Genomic DNA, 16,307 nt, shown 5'->3' on the forward strand with positions numbered 1-16,307 from the left:
CCTGCAGTGCAGCCAGGAGGAAAGGAGGGTGGTAGCACCCAGAATGTCTGGGGAGATGGTTCTCAGGGGTGGAGTCCTGGCATGTTAGTAATTCTGTCCGGCTGCCCAGCGAGGAGCTGGCGGCTGGTCCACTACAGTGTGGAGGAGAGGTGGCAGGCATATTCAAGCACATCAGTAGATAGAAAGACCTGGAGACGCAGTCATGTTGAGAAAGGGGCTGGCGGACATCCTGCTCATTTAGGGGGACACAAGTAGATCAGGTTCCCAGACCTAGCTTGTCATCCAGATCATCACTATGGATTTTTAAAAAATACATTTCCTTGGGTCCTATCACCTGGAATTGTGAATCAGTACATTTGGTGGGGACTATAAGTCTACATTTTTAAACATTTTCTGGGCAATTGCTATTATCAAGGTTTGGTAATCACCAGATTTGATGGTGTTTGAAATTGTCGTTTAGCCCTGGGAATCTATTGAGAGAGAAAGAGCAATGGAGAGGATGCTCTCTGTTCATTCATTATGATAAATGGTCATCCTGGAATTATTAGCCACAATTTTTTTTTAATTTTTCTGTGAGTGGATTACTAGATTATACACGGTGTATTTGGAAACTCTGCAAAACTCTCATCCACAAATTGATTGATTGCAGTGCTGACCTCTTGCATCCAGAGGTCAGCTGGCACCTGCCCCCTGAAGAGAAGGAGGATTAGAAAAGCAAATGTGACTCCAAAAAGGAATAAACAAAACGTGCACATGTGCACACACACCCACAGGGCACTTGCAGAATAGATTTCAATGACTTCGGTATTATTCTGTGTTGTGAATTATCCACCCACTACTTCCCTCAAGAGTTGAATATGGGCCCTGGCCGGTTGGTTCAGTGGTAGAGTGTCGGCCTGGCGTGCGGGAGTCCCGGGTTCGATTCCGGCCAGGGCACACAGGAGAGGTGCCCATCTGCTTCTCCACCTCTCCCCCTTTTCTTCCTCTCTGTCTCTCTCCTCCCCTCCCGCAGCCAAGGCTCCATTGGAGCAAAGTTGGCCCGGGCACTGAGGATGGCTCTGTGGCCTCTGCCTCAGACGCTAGAATGGCTTTGATTGTGGCAGAGCGACACCCCAGATGGGCAGAGCATCGCCCCCTGGTGGGCATGCCGGGTGGATCCCAGTCGGGTGCACGCAGGAGTCTGTCTGACTGCCTCCCCGTTTCCAACTTTGGAAAAATACAAATAAATAAATAAATAAAATTTAGAAAAATGTTAAAAAAAAAAGTTGAATATGATATTTATGGAGTCCAGAAAAGCTACCAGGAGAGCCCACCCTGGTCTGGAAATGTGTGAAGTGTTATGATGGGGCAGCGTTTACAGAGGGAGCAGGCCTTGGCCAGAGGATGACACTAGCCCGTCGTTAGGGCTGTTGGTGCAGGTGTCTGGGGGGCCCAGATCTGCCTCTACCCATCCCTGCCCTCCTTCTGCCCCGGCTGCATGGAGCAGCCACACTTCCCAAGAGCACAGACTACTCTCTCCCAGGCCCCTTGGGAGAGAGTTCTCCCTGTGCAGGTCCTCAGTTGGTCAGACAGTAAGTGCAGACTGGTCTAGCCCTGCTTTGCTGTTCAACTGGTCGGAATCTGAAAACTGCAGTTGTGAAACTGGTCTCAGAACCCATGCACACAGCACCCACCAAGCCAGGAGGTGAGGCAGCCATTTCTATGGGAACTGGAATGGACCTGGGGGTCATAGCTCTGTCCCCTCACTTGACACATAAAGAAACTGAGACCTGAGTTGATAAAAAATACCTAATATGCCTGACCTGTGGTGGCGCAGTGGATAAAGCGTCGACCTGGAAATGCTGAGGTCGCCGGTTCAAAACCCTGGGCTTGCCTGGTCAAGGCACATATGGGAGTTGATGCTTCCAGCTCCTCCCCCCTTCTCTCTCTCTCTGTCTCTCCTCTCTCTCTTTCTCTCTTCTGTCTCTCCCTCTCCTCTCTAAAATGAATAAATAAATAAAAATTTAAAAAAAAAACAAAAAAAACCTAATATTAGACTGAATGATGTGAAACAATTTCAACCTTGTCAGAGGTAAGAAGCCTGGGGATATAAACCTCACACACCTCGCCCACTACTGCTTGCCAGGTGCGCTCTAGAAGACCCACTGAGGACAGCCTCCTATTCTGGTACAGCCTGGAAAATGCTGGAACGCGCCCAACTCTGTGCTGTCCCCTTACCAATACTGCCCGTGCTCTCTGGATCTGTTCACTCAAATAATCAGGTTTCTTGGTTCAATCTAGCAAATCTTGGTTAAGTGTCTGCTATGTGCCAAGTCTGACCTCGGGGAATAGATACCGTAGAAGCTGCCAGCATTCCCAGTTCCCAGGGAACCAGGCTGGGAGTGGTCGGGTTGGTGGAGCAGTCCTTGGATAGCCCATCCACTCCCCTGGCCCTGATTTACCTAGATGATTTAGCCAGTCCTGATTATTTTATTTTTAAAATCATTTTTAAAAATATTTTTTTTCAATTAGAATCTACATTCAATATTATTTTGTATTAGTTCTGGGTGTACAGCATAGTGATTAGGCAATCATATACTTTACAGTGTTCCTCCCAATGACTGGTCAATTACTTTAATGGGGACAGTTGAAGGAGCACTTAGAGATGAAAGACCTGAGACTGGTTTCACTGTTTGCCATCTGCGTGACTTTGATGGCTTCACTCCTTGGAAGCTCAGTTTCCTACCTGTAGATCTAATACACCTATCTCAAGTGACTATAATAAAAACATCAGTGAGATGGCTTGTGAAACTAAATGGCCTTTAAGAATACATATCATCCAGAAGGTTAATCTCAAATGCAGCATTGCTAAGGCAAGGCATTCCAGCTTCCCAGCCTCACCTCCTGGCCCCCGAAACTTTACTTGGGGAGCCAGCAGTGCCCTTCACCACCCCCCTTGTAGTCCTGTCAGGAGCGGGGATGAAGAGGCCACCACAGGAGCCGTCATTAGAACAAGAATCATGTAGCCAGCACAGCCGAGATGCACATAATTAGAAATTAGAAAAAGGTCAGATCGCGTCATTATCAGCTCAATCAGCTGCCGAGTGCCACAGCCAGTTAATCTGGCATCTGTATTTTTTACAACCCCGCACACGTAGCCCAACGGACTGTAACTCTTTATCCGGACAGATATACTGCGCAGCGGAGCAGGGACATAAAATGAGACCCCAAGCAAATGAGCTGAGATAATTGAGAGATTTATTTTATATATATGTGTGTGTCAGGGCGGCTTTCTTCTGCCCTTGAATATTGACTTTCACAGATGAAATTGTCAGGAGGACACTGGAGTCCCCAAAACTTTGTCCCACCCTGAGATCTAGAACTCTGATCCACTTTCTCCCCAGCCCCACTAAGTCCACCCCTGGACTTGAATCCTCCCACCTCCAGCTGCCCGCCTGCCCAGCAACTTTCTCCTTGCACCTTCCCCTGCTCCCAGACAAGTTCCCATGGGAACAGCGGGCTGAGCTCTCCTAGAGCCGCCCAAAGACCAGAGAGGTTCCCAGACTAGTTTCTGACAGAACTTCCCTTCCTGACTGGCCAGCTGCTCCCCCTGCTTGTTAGGGAAAACACAAGAGTAGAGAGAAGCAAGTCTATTTTATAAATGGGGACACCGAAGTCCAGAAAAGGGAGATTACTTCAGGACCAGAACCAGTTGTTCTGGCTCCTAATATGATGCTCCCTCCACGACATCACCTGCCTCTCTTCTCCCAGGGGCAATAAAGCACTCCTTTATAAGAGTCCTCCCCACTCTACCCGGTGCCCACGCTCTGACCGGCTCTACCTCCCATTTTCAGCTGCTGGCAGGTAGGCTGGAACGGCCCCTGGTTAGCCCCACTCTGTCCTGCAGTCCCTGTGCGCATTCTGCACCCACTGGGTCTCTGTCTTACCTGGCCCGCTGATCCCCTGCTTGGGTCCAACAGCCTCTGACTGTCAGTTGGTAAAGTTTGTAAAATTTGCAAGTTCCCCAAACCCCTTTGAAAGGTAAAAGCTTTTTATTTTATAAAATCTGATTTACAGGCCCCCAGAGCAGGGCCAAGGTTTTATATATTATGCAAGATTTCAAACCGAGGCTGTAAAACCTACGGTTTCAGTTTCATGCATGGAATTTTTTTATGTGTAAATTTTTTAACATTTATGGGGCACGTTTTAATGAGACTCTGGTGTGGCTCAAGGGACAGATTATGGCTGCCTGACCGCAAAGCCAGCTCCAAGATGGGGCCCCACAGACCCCTGGGCCCACTCTGAGGAGGCAGGGCCAGAGGCCCGAGGCTGCGAAGGAGCCGGGCCAGAGCTCGGGGCCCACGGAGACTTGGCCAGCCCTGCTCAGTCACCCATGCAGCCCTCGGTGGAGACCCCTTTGCCCAGTTAGGGGCATGATCTTCTACGGACACCACGGAAGGGAAAGGAAATAAGAATAATCTAAGATGCAACAATGAACATTTATAAAGCACTAATTAGGTGCCAGGTGCTCTTCTAAACACTTTACATATAATTTTTTATTTAATCCTGTTTTTACACCCAGGGGAATATATTATTACTGTTAGTCCCATTTTAAGATGAGGGGATTGAGCGTCGAGGTGACATCACTAGCTCAAGGTCAGACAGCTAGCCCGTGGCAGAGGAGTCACATCACCCACTCCTCACAGTTACACTGCCTTGTAGCTGATCTTTCCTTAGTTCTGTGTCTTGGGTCTTCTTTTTAGGTCTTTTCTACCAACTCTCATTTAATCCTCAGTACAACTTGGAGCAAGTCGCTCTTATTATCCTGTTTCACAGAGGAGGAAAGGAAAGGGCAGAGATTATGTAAGTTGTCTAGGGCCGCTCAGCAGGTGGAAGACCCAGACCTCAGCCTCCATACCCACTGTTCTAGAGTACCTGCTCTGCTATTGGGCTCCCGCTCTGGCCCTATCCAAGCTACAGAGGAAGAGCTCAAGACTTAAGAACCCATAAGCCAGTAAGTGACAAAGCTGGTATTTGTACCGAGTGCGTCTAACTCCCAAAGCCCACCTCTTTTCTCTATACCACATTGCTTCTCCAAATGAGGGCATCAGAGGAAGAGACCCATGTTATCAACTGAAAAGTATTTATCTTGTCAGGCTTCCATAAAAATGTTCATTCCATCCCCGCATAAGCTGGCATTCCCAGTCCCTGGTCTTCATCTTTCTTCCAAATCCCATTTCTTGTTGCAGAGACCTTACACTTACAACTGGTTGGGTGGAGCTTGTCTGGTCTGGAAAAATTCCTGATTAGGTTTTAGCCGAGGCTGCCCTAATGACCCCAGGAAGTATCAGAGCATATGTGTTTATAAACTCCTTCCTCTGCAAGTGAGGGCAAGTAGTTCCAGCTTCCCAACTCACAGAGAGAAAGAGGCCAGGCGCCCCCTGACTGCTGCGGGCGGGTTAGCAGGGTGCCTGATCTCTGAGCTTCACCCTCCTGTCTCCGTCTCCAGGAGAGATATGTCCAGTGATTGTGAGACTCAAATGAGATAATGGAGAGAAAAGCATTTTTGCAACTTGTAAAGTGCTTTGTATATAATTGTTTTGAAAGGCAAAATTTATGACTATCAAGTAAAGAGGCCGCGCTCCTACAAGAGAGGCCACTTTTTAGAAGGAACTCAGATGCGGGAGGGGTTCGTTGGCATAAAGAATTGACATTTATCAAGTAGCTACTCCATGCCCAGAATATTTACATCCATTATCTTGTTCCATTTTTACAATAACTCTACAGTGTAGGCATTATGATCATCCTAAATTTGACAGAAAGTTAAAACATTTGTCCAGAATACCCAGGCAGGAAATAATCCATTCAGCACATCACGCCACATGACTTCATAGAAAACAAGGAGCCCCATCCTGTGTTCTTTCCTGGGACCTGTGGGGCGAGTACATCATGGCATGAAACAAAAATGTAAGGCTGCAGCTTGTTTTGCTTCTTTGAGGGGTACTTCTCAGAAAACACGGGCTGTTTAGTTTGAAAGAGAAAGGAGGGAGAAAAGCGGAAAGATAGAGCAAAACTTGAGGCAAAGGCTTGAGGACACATTTATCACATTTTGGTGATATTAAATTAAATGGAATTGTTATTGCTCTAAAAAATTTGGAATAACTTTTTATATGACATTGCTTGTTTAGAAAAATAGTTTAATAATTCACAGTTTTATTCTGATTTAGAGGCAAAAACCCCCAAACTGCAAACATAAAGGACAGAGGATGATTTACTTAAAACATAAATATAGAAGAAAAGTGGGGACTGATTATTTTCCCATTATCTGAATATGGATAAGCAACAGAAAAGCCAACAAGATATTAGAAATTATTAAAAGAGGTTAAAAATGTATATGCTTTATATAAACCCTGTGGTTTATAAAACATTTTCACATTACTATTTCCCTTCGCTCTTGTCAAATCTTGTGAGTTGAGGATGATCATAACTCCATTTTACAAGTGAGGAAACTGAAGTTTGGAGAAATCTGGTAAAATTAGCTGGCCTAATCTTACCACATTTCTAAGTAGGCCTGGACTCAAACCCAGGCTGAGTGACAGGATACCCCACGGACCTTCTGCTCAGCCAGGTGGCCACCCCACATTAATGGCATCACCCATCTTTTTCTCTAATATTGAGTAGGACCTATATATTCATAGCCTTGGAATACCATTATAGTTTACCTTCTTAAATCTTTAAACCAAGTCTATTATCCCACAAAAAAAGCAATCCTCCATTTGTGCTTTATCAGACCAAAACGTAGATACACTTCTGAGTGCTGTGCTCTGGGTCTGGTTAAGCAGAGTGTGTATATTCATTTCATCAAAGCTATCGGGATGCATCTTACTTTTTGTTTTACTTATTTGTATTTTCTATTTTTTTTGTATTTTTCTGAAGTTGGAAACGGGGAGGCAGTCAGACAGACTCCTGCATACGCCCGACTGGGATCCTCCCGGCATGCCCACTAGGGGGCAATGCTCTGCACATCTGGGGTGTTGCTCTGTTGCAACCAGAGCCATTCTAGCTCCTGAGGCAGAGGCCATAGAGCCATCCTCAGTGCCCGGCCAACCCTGCTCCAATGGAGCCTTGGCTGCAGGAGGGGAAGAGAGAGACAGAGAGGAAGGAGAGGGGGAGGGGTGGAGAAGCAGATCGGTGCTTTTCCTGTGTGCCCTGGCTGGGAATCGAACCTGGGACTCCTGCACGCCAGGCCGACGCTCTACCACTGAGCCAACCAGCCAGGGCCTGTATTTTCTATTTTTAAATAATAAGTACTTATTGGCTAAGTTTTTAAAAATAAATAAATATATGTACTTTTCTGTGTGTGAATGTGTGTATATTACTTTACAAAAATATTTAAAATAAATGAGTGAATAAAATGTTGATTAAATATGAAGAATAAGCCAGTAAAGGAAAGCTCAGAGAAAGAAAGGAAAAAGAAAGGAAGATGTAAGAAAAAAAGGAAGGAAGGAAGGAAGGGAAGAAGGGAGAGAGAAAAGGAAACAAGAAGAAAGGTTTAAGGAATCGGATCTTTTCACTGGAGAAGACAAAGCTAATTGGACAATTTATTCAAGTCAGATGCCCTATCCATTGTGTGGCATATAGTGAGACAATGTTTATGTTGAATGGATAACATGAAATGAAGGGAGGTGTGCTGATAGAGGCACTAGACGTTCTTGATACCTACAGAAGGATGAGTAAGCATTTTCTATTAAGGCAGGAGAAAATTTGGGAATTTCATGGAAGAATTCAATAAGCAGATTGAGAGAACAGAGAGATGGTCTGATGTGATAAGGTTCTGACTAGGAGAGCCTCAGAGAAGATATAGACGTGTGTCCTAGAGAGTTTGGACCTTTTGTTCACCTAGAAGGTGGCCCAGATTATCTCATGGTGCCCTTTCCAGCACCACCAGTGAATTGAGGGCAGGAATCATGGTAATGTTCAGAAAATCAGAAAATTGAAGGCACCTAACAGTCTAACCCTCTTTTTTCACATGAGGAAGCAGACCCTGCATTGGTGAGGTAGGAGAGGGGGCTAGACTGGGAATGAGAGAGAAGTCAGAGCAGCTGAGTGAGGGAAGGTGGCCAGGAAGGGTTCTGGAAATACATTTAATGTCCCCAGACCTATTTGGTTTTTCTGGAATCCCATAATTCCTGTCACTGAGCCACTTTCTCCCTAAACCACACACTCTTTAAAATGTCATTTTCCTTATCTACATAAAGTCTGAGAGCCTGTATTGAGGGCAAAGCAACACAGGCAACCTGGCTTCACATCCTAGTTCTGTCACCAGCTGTGTGACTTTAAGCAAATAAAACAATATTTCTGGGCCTCATTTTCTCCATCTGTAACATGTAGGCAATAATGTGCCCACTTGGGGAGGTGGTGGTGGAGTACATAAGACAAGGCATGCAATAGGTCTAACATAGGGACTGAAGTAGTAAGGATGAAAAATGTTTGGATATTGTTATCAACCAGTCAATGAGTAATTAAACACCTTATATTGTGCTAATTACTCTGAGACATAAAACAAGATCTTCATGGCCAAAGTCAAGTAGATAATTCAGGCAAGAGAAAATATTTATTCAGTACCTAACTCCATTTTTTAGTTTAATCAATACTAAAGTCACATTCTCCTCTGTTCCTGGAACAGTCTCCATTAGTCTCAGCTCCACAGAGGGAGAACTTCCTTAGGGACAAGACCCTGTGATTGAGCCCTGTGTGAAGACACGAAATTGTTGGTTTCTGTCTTTGAGTGACACTTAGTCTAATTCAGTACTCCAAGAGCCCTTAATTAGTTGAGTATAGTCCTTGCCCATTAGGCAATTCAAATGCAACCCAGGGATTTTCCTCAGTGGCTTTCCACTTGAAATGCCAATGGAGCTCAGAGAGGGGCGTGGCTGGCAGCTCCACTCACAGGGAGTCCCTTCCTTGTTCTCCTGGGCATCAAACTACCAGACAACAGTGGGAAGGTACGGTTAAACAGGGACCCCTGTATATTGCTTGTGGTAACATAAAAGACTCTCAAAAGAAGACAAGCTCCATTTTTTTTTTACTTTTTTTATTTTGATACAGAGAAGTCCTGAGTCCCTTCCTACATGACTATAGAACAATTTCATAACCAGAAAGTAGACAAGATACACTACACCAACCTTATTCAGATTTCATCAGTTTTCCAGGCATGTATGTGTATGTGTGGGTGTGTGTGTGTATCATTCTGTGCAACTTTATCACATGTGTAAATTCATGTACCACTATGGTAGTCAAGATACAAAACAATTCCTCTCCCCCTCCCCTCTTCCACCACCTGCAACCACTAATTTGTCCTTCATCTCTGTAATTTTGTCATTTCAAGAATGTTATATAAATGGCATCATACAGTATATATTCTTTTGAGTCTGGTTTTTCTTTCTCAGCATAATGACCTTGAAATCCACCCAAGTTACTGAGTGTATCAATACTTTGTTCCTTTTTGTTGCTGAGTATTAGTCCGTGTAATGGATATACCACAATTTCTTTATTCATTCACCTGTTGAAGTATATATTTTTTCCAGTTTTTGGCTGCATACAGGTTTTTGTGTGTAAATATACATTTTAACTTCTCTGGGATAAATACCCAAGAGTGAAATTTCTGGGTTGTATAGTAAACATATATTTGGTTTTGTTAGAAACATTCACATTGTTTTCCAGAGGGCTGTACCATTTTATATACATACTGGTGGTATATGAGTGACTAGCGTCCAGGCCCTCGCCAGCATTTGGTGTTACCACTTTTTATTTAACTATTCTTATCAGTGTGTAGTGGTATCTCATGGTGGTTTTAATTTGCATTTCTCTGATGGCTAATGGCATTGAACATCTTTTTGTGTACTTATTTCCATCTGTGAATCCTCTTCAGTGAAAAGTCTGATGTTGTCTTTTGCCTATGTTCTAATTGGAGTTCTTGTTATTTTACTGTTTAGTTTGAAATCTTTTTATATATTCTAGATATGTTCCTTGTCAGATATGCATTCGACAAATATTTTCTCCCATTGCACTTGTCCTTCCATCTTCTTCACAGGGTCTTTTGAAGAGCAAACATTTTCAAGTTGATGAAGTCCAATTGGTCCTTAAGATTTTGTCCTGTGTTTTTTTCTAACATTTTTATAGTTTAATGTCTTACATTTAGGTCTTTCATCCACATAAGTTTATTATTATATAAGATGGGAGATTTATATTGAGATTCACCTTTTTGCTTATAGATGTTCAATTGTTCCAGCACCATTTAAACAACCCTTTCTTGAAAAGGAATCTGGGGATATTTATTGTGAGCCCAAAGAATGTCCATAACTTTTTTTACTGTCATTTCTGGGAATTTGTCCTAAGGAAATAATGCAGAAACATGAATAAAAGCTATAAGCTTGGAAAATAATCACTGTAACATTTTTTATAAAATTTAAAAATTAGAATTAATTTAAATGCCCAATGATAAGGAATTGGTTAAATATGGCACATGCATGGAATAATTTGCAACAATTAAGAATATAGCCCTGACGAGTTAGCTCAGTTGGCTAGAGTGTTGTCCTGAAATGACAAAGTTGCAGGTTCAATCCCCAGTCAGGACACACATAGGAAGAAACCAATGAATGCACAACTAAGTGGAACAACAAATGAAGGCTTCCCTTCCCCTTCATCTCTCTATCCCTTCCTCTCTCTGTCTTTCTAAAAATCAATCAATCTAAAAAAAATTAAGCCAGGTAGCTCAGTTGATTGGAGTGTTGTCCAGAAGTAAAGAGGTTGCTAGTCAGGGCACATACAGATCGATGTTCCTGTCTCTCTCTCTCTCTCTCTCTCTCTCCACCTCTCTCTTAAAAAAGATTATACATATATATGTGTGTATACTCAATAACTTTCACCCATTCAATAAATATTTACTCAGCACGCATACATGTTGGTGCTGAGGACAACTAGTTAGCAGATTAGAGGCTCACAGTCTGGAAGGGAGGATAGAGAGAACAATTTTGCCATTTAGAAAACTATATCTGGTAAACTAAGGGCAAAATGGGATACAAACTTGTGTACACAAGGTGATTGAAACTGTGTTAAAATATATGCATGTTGTAAAGACAAAATATTATTCTTTAGAATGATTGAATGGACAGTTTTTTTCATCCTCTATTTTCCATATTTCCCATAGCACTTTCTCTTTATTATAATAACGATGATAAAGAGAAAAACTTCAGTTGAGAGATAGCTTGTTGCCATAAAAAAAGTTAGCATGGTCCATTTGAAGAGGTGACAAGTACACGTACAATCCGAAGGTCATGGGACAGGCCGGCACGGCTAGGTTCTCCAGTGCCTAGCTAAGTCATGCTGGAGGATTCAGACAGTCAGCAAGGATCAATGGGATGTCTGCAAGGTGACCTGTATCACATGATCACTCCGCATGCATGTTTAAGAATAGATGGTCCCTTCCCTCTCAAGGCACTTACAAGGAGCTCTAATCTCACTTGTCCTCAGGCTTATTCAGTGCTTCACACTTTGCAGCTTGTGCATTCCCTCATATGATCCTCTCAACAGACCTGTACAGTTTTTAGGGAGGATATCATTATCCTCATTTGTCAGACAATAAGGTGCAGAAAGCTTAAGCAATTGCCCAAGGCCACACAGATCATAAATGGCAGGCCTGGGGTTTGGGACATGATCTTCTTCCTTTAAGGCCAATACTGTTCCCAGAATGCCACAGCTGCCTCAAGAACAGCTGTGGTGACAGCAGGCTCCAGGCCAGCCCACAGTTGGCAGTAGATCATGAGAATTCAAGTGCCGTGGATAAGGAAGCATATTCCTGAGGCAAGGCATGGGTTCCTCTCCCCTGGTATGCTTGGGGCTTGGGCAGGGGGGCGGGATCAGGGCAGCGAAGGGAATATGATATGAACACTTGAACTCACCTCTCCTCCCTCTCCGCAGATGGTGAAGGCAATCCAGGTCCTGAGAATCCACCTGCTGGAGTTGGAGAAAGTCAATGAACTCTGCAAGGACTTTTGTAACCGTTACATCACCTGCCTCAAAACCAAGATGCACAGCGATAATCTGCTCAGGAATGATCTTGGGGGTCCCTACTCCCCCAACCAGCCCTCCATAAATCTTCACTCACAGGTAACACACAGGGCTGGGTCTATCCCCTAAGCCAGGCTGCTAAGCCAAAGGTAGGAATGTCCAAAGGGCCCCTAGTGACCTAGAAAAGTAGATTAAACTCATTGAATTCTTTTCACCGTATAAGTCTTCCTCTGACCAACTACTCCTATTCACCAAGCACCACAGTCTCGTTTTCACCAGCCCTCACTACGACAGGACATTAGTATCCCCAGAAGATGATCAGATCTGAGAAAGACAATGTCCAAAGTGACTCCTGGCTTCTTGGCCCAAGAAACCCCAAGGAATGAGCACAGGGGTACAGTAGATGGACTTTTCCTGAGGATGAAGCAGGGGTAGAACTAGGAATGGACCAGATGTCCCAGCCCCCAGACTGCTTAGGAAGGCTTGCTGATCTCCCTGGTTTTCTAAGGGTTTCTAAGGGTCTGGGGGAGTGGCCCTTCCCTGAATCCTGCCCACCTGATAGATGAAGACAGCCTCCCACGGGACTGCTCCTCCCTGGTCATTGTCTAGTTGCTTACCCTGCTCAGACACATCTGTCTCCCTAAGGTTCAAGGCCACTGTAAATGTCACCTCAAATCACTCTTTCTAGAGAGTCACCTGCAACCTTCATCCTGGGGACTGGGAAGTGTGGGGAAAAGTGGCTCTGTGTTTTGGGTGAGGATGGGCTCTTATCTCCAGGGCAGACTATTTTCCCAGAACCTACAAACTAAGAAAGCTGCCTGGCGATACCTTTCTATCAGATTCACTGGTATCTGCATAAGCCTTAGCTTCCCACTTTTTTCCTCTCCCACGGAGTTCCTGAGTCCAAGACAGACACATGGAGGGTTTTCAGGAGGTTTACAATAGCGTCTTCTCATAAGATAGTCAGGATTGGGGATACAGGTAAACCTTCTAGGAACGTTTGGCGAGAGTTGCTGAAAGGGTGACTAAGAAAAGTGGTACTGTTTTTAATCTCTAGGTTTTAAGAACCATCACATACAATCTAGGTTGGTAGAGGCAGGGTAAGAAACAGGCTGACCTCTATAAGGCCAGCCATGCCTTGCACATTTTGACAACAAATATGACGTTAAACCCACCCCAGTTGGATCTCTGTGGGACACGACAGGGCATAGGACGTGAGGCAAGAAGTTTATTTCCTCTTCCCATTGCTCGCAATCACCAAAGCACTTTATTACATTCTGAAAACAGCCCGCCCAGACTTCTGCTTGCTAATATTCTCTTGAAATAGACTCATTCCTTCAGAGTCTTATTGTACTTTCCCTTATGATCAAAATTAGCAAGAAACTTGCATAAAAGAGGACAATAATTGTTCAACGAGCATCTCGTTTGTAATTTATTAGTTTCTATTATTGTGGGTTACCATGGTGACGCTGCACAGCCCGGGTGACGGGAGAGATGCTAGATAGGCACCGTGGAGGCTGTGAGGCCTCACCAAATGGAGATGCACATTTTTATCAGTAATTTTCATGAAAATAATAAGTGAGGAGTTAATGAGATGGAAAGCCATCCTGTGGCTATTGTGAATTTTTTTTTAAGTGTTGATCTAATTAGAATGCATCGGTCAGGAAAAGTAATGAGGGTTTAGTGCCTCACAGAGATGTGAGGATCATATCAGAAAATTAGCACCAGTCTTTGGAAATAATCAGGTCCTTGGAGAGGTGCTGGATTTCCCCTTCTGGGCGCTCCAACTCTACCCCAAGCTCTGGCATTGGAGGTATACCAGGGTAGAAGAAAGAGGGGAAGGCCAGGGGGCTTAGCAGCCACAGCGACCCCTCGAGGTTGGGTGCTGAGGCTGACAACTGCGTCTGTACAAGCAGGGTCTCTGGAGATGCGGAGCGGAGATGCCAACACAAGCGCTGGATAAGCAAGGTCTCAGAGGCGCTGGCTGTAAAAGTCAGTCCTCCGGGGTCCAGCATTCGGTGCTTCTGGGAGCCAAGGAGAGAGGAAAGAACTTTGATTCCTATCATGACCCGCATCAGATCTCTCCCTGACTGTGAAGCTGGCTCTGACATGGCCACTGCAGAAAGGCTGTGATCTGCTTAGAAAGAAATAAGACAATTGGACAATAACAAAGACACAGGAAAAAGACACTCAGTGCGTTATTGCTCAAACTTGTCCTTTCATTTCTTGGGACTGCCACCAGCTACTTAGTTCAGGCTTGAGTGGGTAAATAAGGTAATTAACACAGGCTACTGCTGGGGCTTCTAACGGGCTTGCCTGTCTGGCTGTCCTCGGCCCTCCTGTACACACACACACACATACACACACACACGCATGCACACACTCAATCACACAGGCGTGCACACACACCCCTCTTAAGCGTCTGCTGCCTGATTTATCTCCCTAGTGCTTTGTTCATGTCATTCTCCTGCTCAGAAACTGCCCCCCAGAGTTTTCGTGTCTTTCTCCCTCACACCCAAGGTTCTCTCCTCACCTTTCTTCCATGCCCATTTGTTTGGGAGGTCCCGCCATGTCCCTGCAGAACCAAACCCAGCCTCCTCCCGAAGGGCTGCTCTCCCAATAGAAGCCTCCCTGATACTCTACCCAGAATGGACTTTTCTTTCTCTCAACTAATAGCTGGGGCACTTTGGGCCATTTATATGGTAAATATCACATGTGACTATATTATGGTCACTTGTATGAGCCTTATTTCCCTCTCCTAAGTAACAAACATTATTTAAGTAGAGATAGTATTTTATATAGTGTTACGACCTGTGCCTGAAGGTGGCTCTCACTGAGCCTGTGCATAAGAGACAGTCAGTAAATATCTGTCAGAAGAAGTAATATGAGAAAGATGGAGAGAGCGATGGAGAAGAAGCCAGCGGAGAAAGGAGCAATCGAAGAAAAGTGAAGGGAAAGAAAGACCGATGTTCAAGAGGAAGGTAGTAAAAGGCCTGGAGGAATTGGAGGAATTGAAGGATTGGGGGCAAAGGGCAGCCCGGGGAAGAGACAGGCCTGGGCACAGAAGTGAAGTGAACAAAGACAGAGTCAGAAACGGTGAAAGGAGCCCGGGCAGCAATGGATCAGGAGACGAAGGACGTGGACCAGTGCAAAGTCCCAGGTGTATGGCGGAAGTAAGAAGGCGAGTAGGACATGCCATGTGCTGTCCCTATCCATGTCCCTGGTCAGGATCCTGTCATTGTCTTGCTGAGGTAGGCTGTGGCTAGCATGGACCTTCCCAGAAAAGAGCAACTCAGGGCTCACAAGAGACTTTCCAGTACAAGAGGTGGGCCTTGAGGTCAGGACACAGGAGCCCCTACAGAGAGGAGAGAGAAAGAGTGTCCAGCTTCTGCGAGTGTGTGCACATGTGTGTGCACGTTCGTCATGGTTCCATCTTAATCCCCCCAGCCTGAAAAAGCACACAGGGTGCCAGCGCGGCCTGGGGAGGGGTGTCTCCCCTCTGGAACACGATCCTCAGGATCAACATTCCAGCAGCCTGCCAGCTTTGTTGCAAACTGCTGGCTCATGGTTTTCCCCGTGTGCTAATCACTTAGCCTTGTGTTGCAAAGTAGATGTTTTTTTAATTCAAATGAATCCTCCTCACCACCTCCTCAGATATCATACTGTGTCCCCATCCAGCTCCATGGGGCCAGGGCATGTTCCCTGCTTGGTCTCTATTTCTATATGTGACTTTTCTCTTTGGGGTGCAACTGGGATGAGGAGTGAGGGAAACTGCTTCTATCAAGCTGGAAAACTAAGGCACAGTTTCAAGGACCCGGGCCACAGCCTGCTTTTCCAGCGTCCTTGGGAAGCCATCCTGTACTGCCTGCACTTAACGACAGCTGTGCTTCCTGACTGCACAGAGCCCAGGCTCCTTGCAGGGGCAGCATCATCAGCAAGAAGGCTCATATTAGATTCTGAGTCGGGGCACTCCTGTCTATTTAGGTGACATAAGCTAAACGATTCCACTGCAGAGAATCTAACTCCCGCCTCGCCTGAGTATTAATTTGACCTGAAATCCATCCCTCTGTCTCCATGAAGATTTAAACCTCAGCTCTATGCCAAGGCAAACCGGGCTGAGCCACAGTTCTCATTCAGTCGCCAAGCATTTGCAGGGCCCTTGCTGTGTGTACCACGCTGGGTCCTATGAGAACACAAGTGAATTGTCAGAAGCGTCCTGTCTTAGTGAGAGGGGCTATGACATACCTGAGAAGCTATAC

The 16,307-nt window shown here is 45.1% G+C and overlaps 1 protein-coding gene across 3 annotated transcripts in view; it reads left to right on the forward strand.

Moving 5' to 3' along the window:
- The window catches only part of PKNOX2 (PBX/knotted 1 homeobox 2), a 262,352-nt gene that overhangs the window by 217,415 nt on the left and 28,630 nt on the right, over positions 1 to 16,307 (forward strand). For all 3 annotated transcript variants that reach the window (XM_066259631.1, XM_066259633.1, XM_066259632.1), the window contains one exon: positions 11,959 to 12,147. In XM_066259631.1, coding sequence (XP_066115728.1) covers positions 11,959 to 12,147 — 189 coding nt within the window. The remainder of the gene's footprint in view (positions 1 to 11,958; positions 12,148 to 16,307) is intronic.

Source organism: Saccopteryx bilineata, chromosome 2 (genome assembly GCF_036850765.1).
Source record: "Saccopteryx bilineata isolate mSacBil1 chromosome 2, mSacBil1_pri_phased_curated, whole genome shotgun sequence".
Taxonomy (NCBI): domain Eukaryota; kingdom Metazoa; phylum Chordata; class Mammalia; order Chiroptera; family Emballonuridae; genus Saccopteryx; species Saccopteryx bilineata.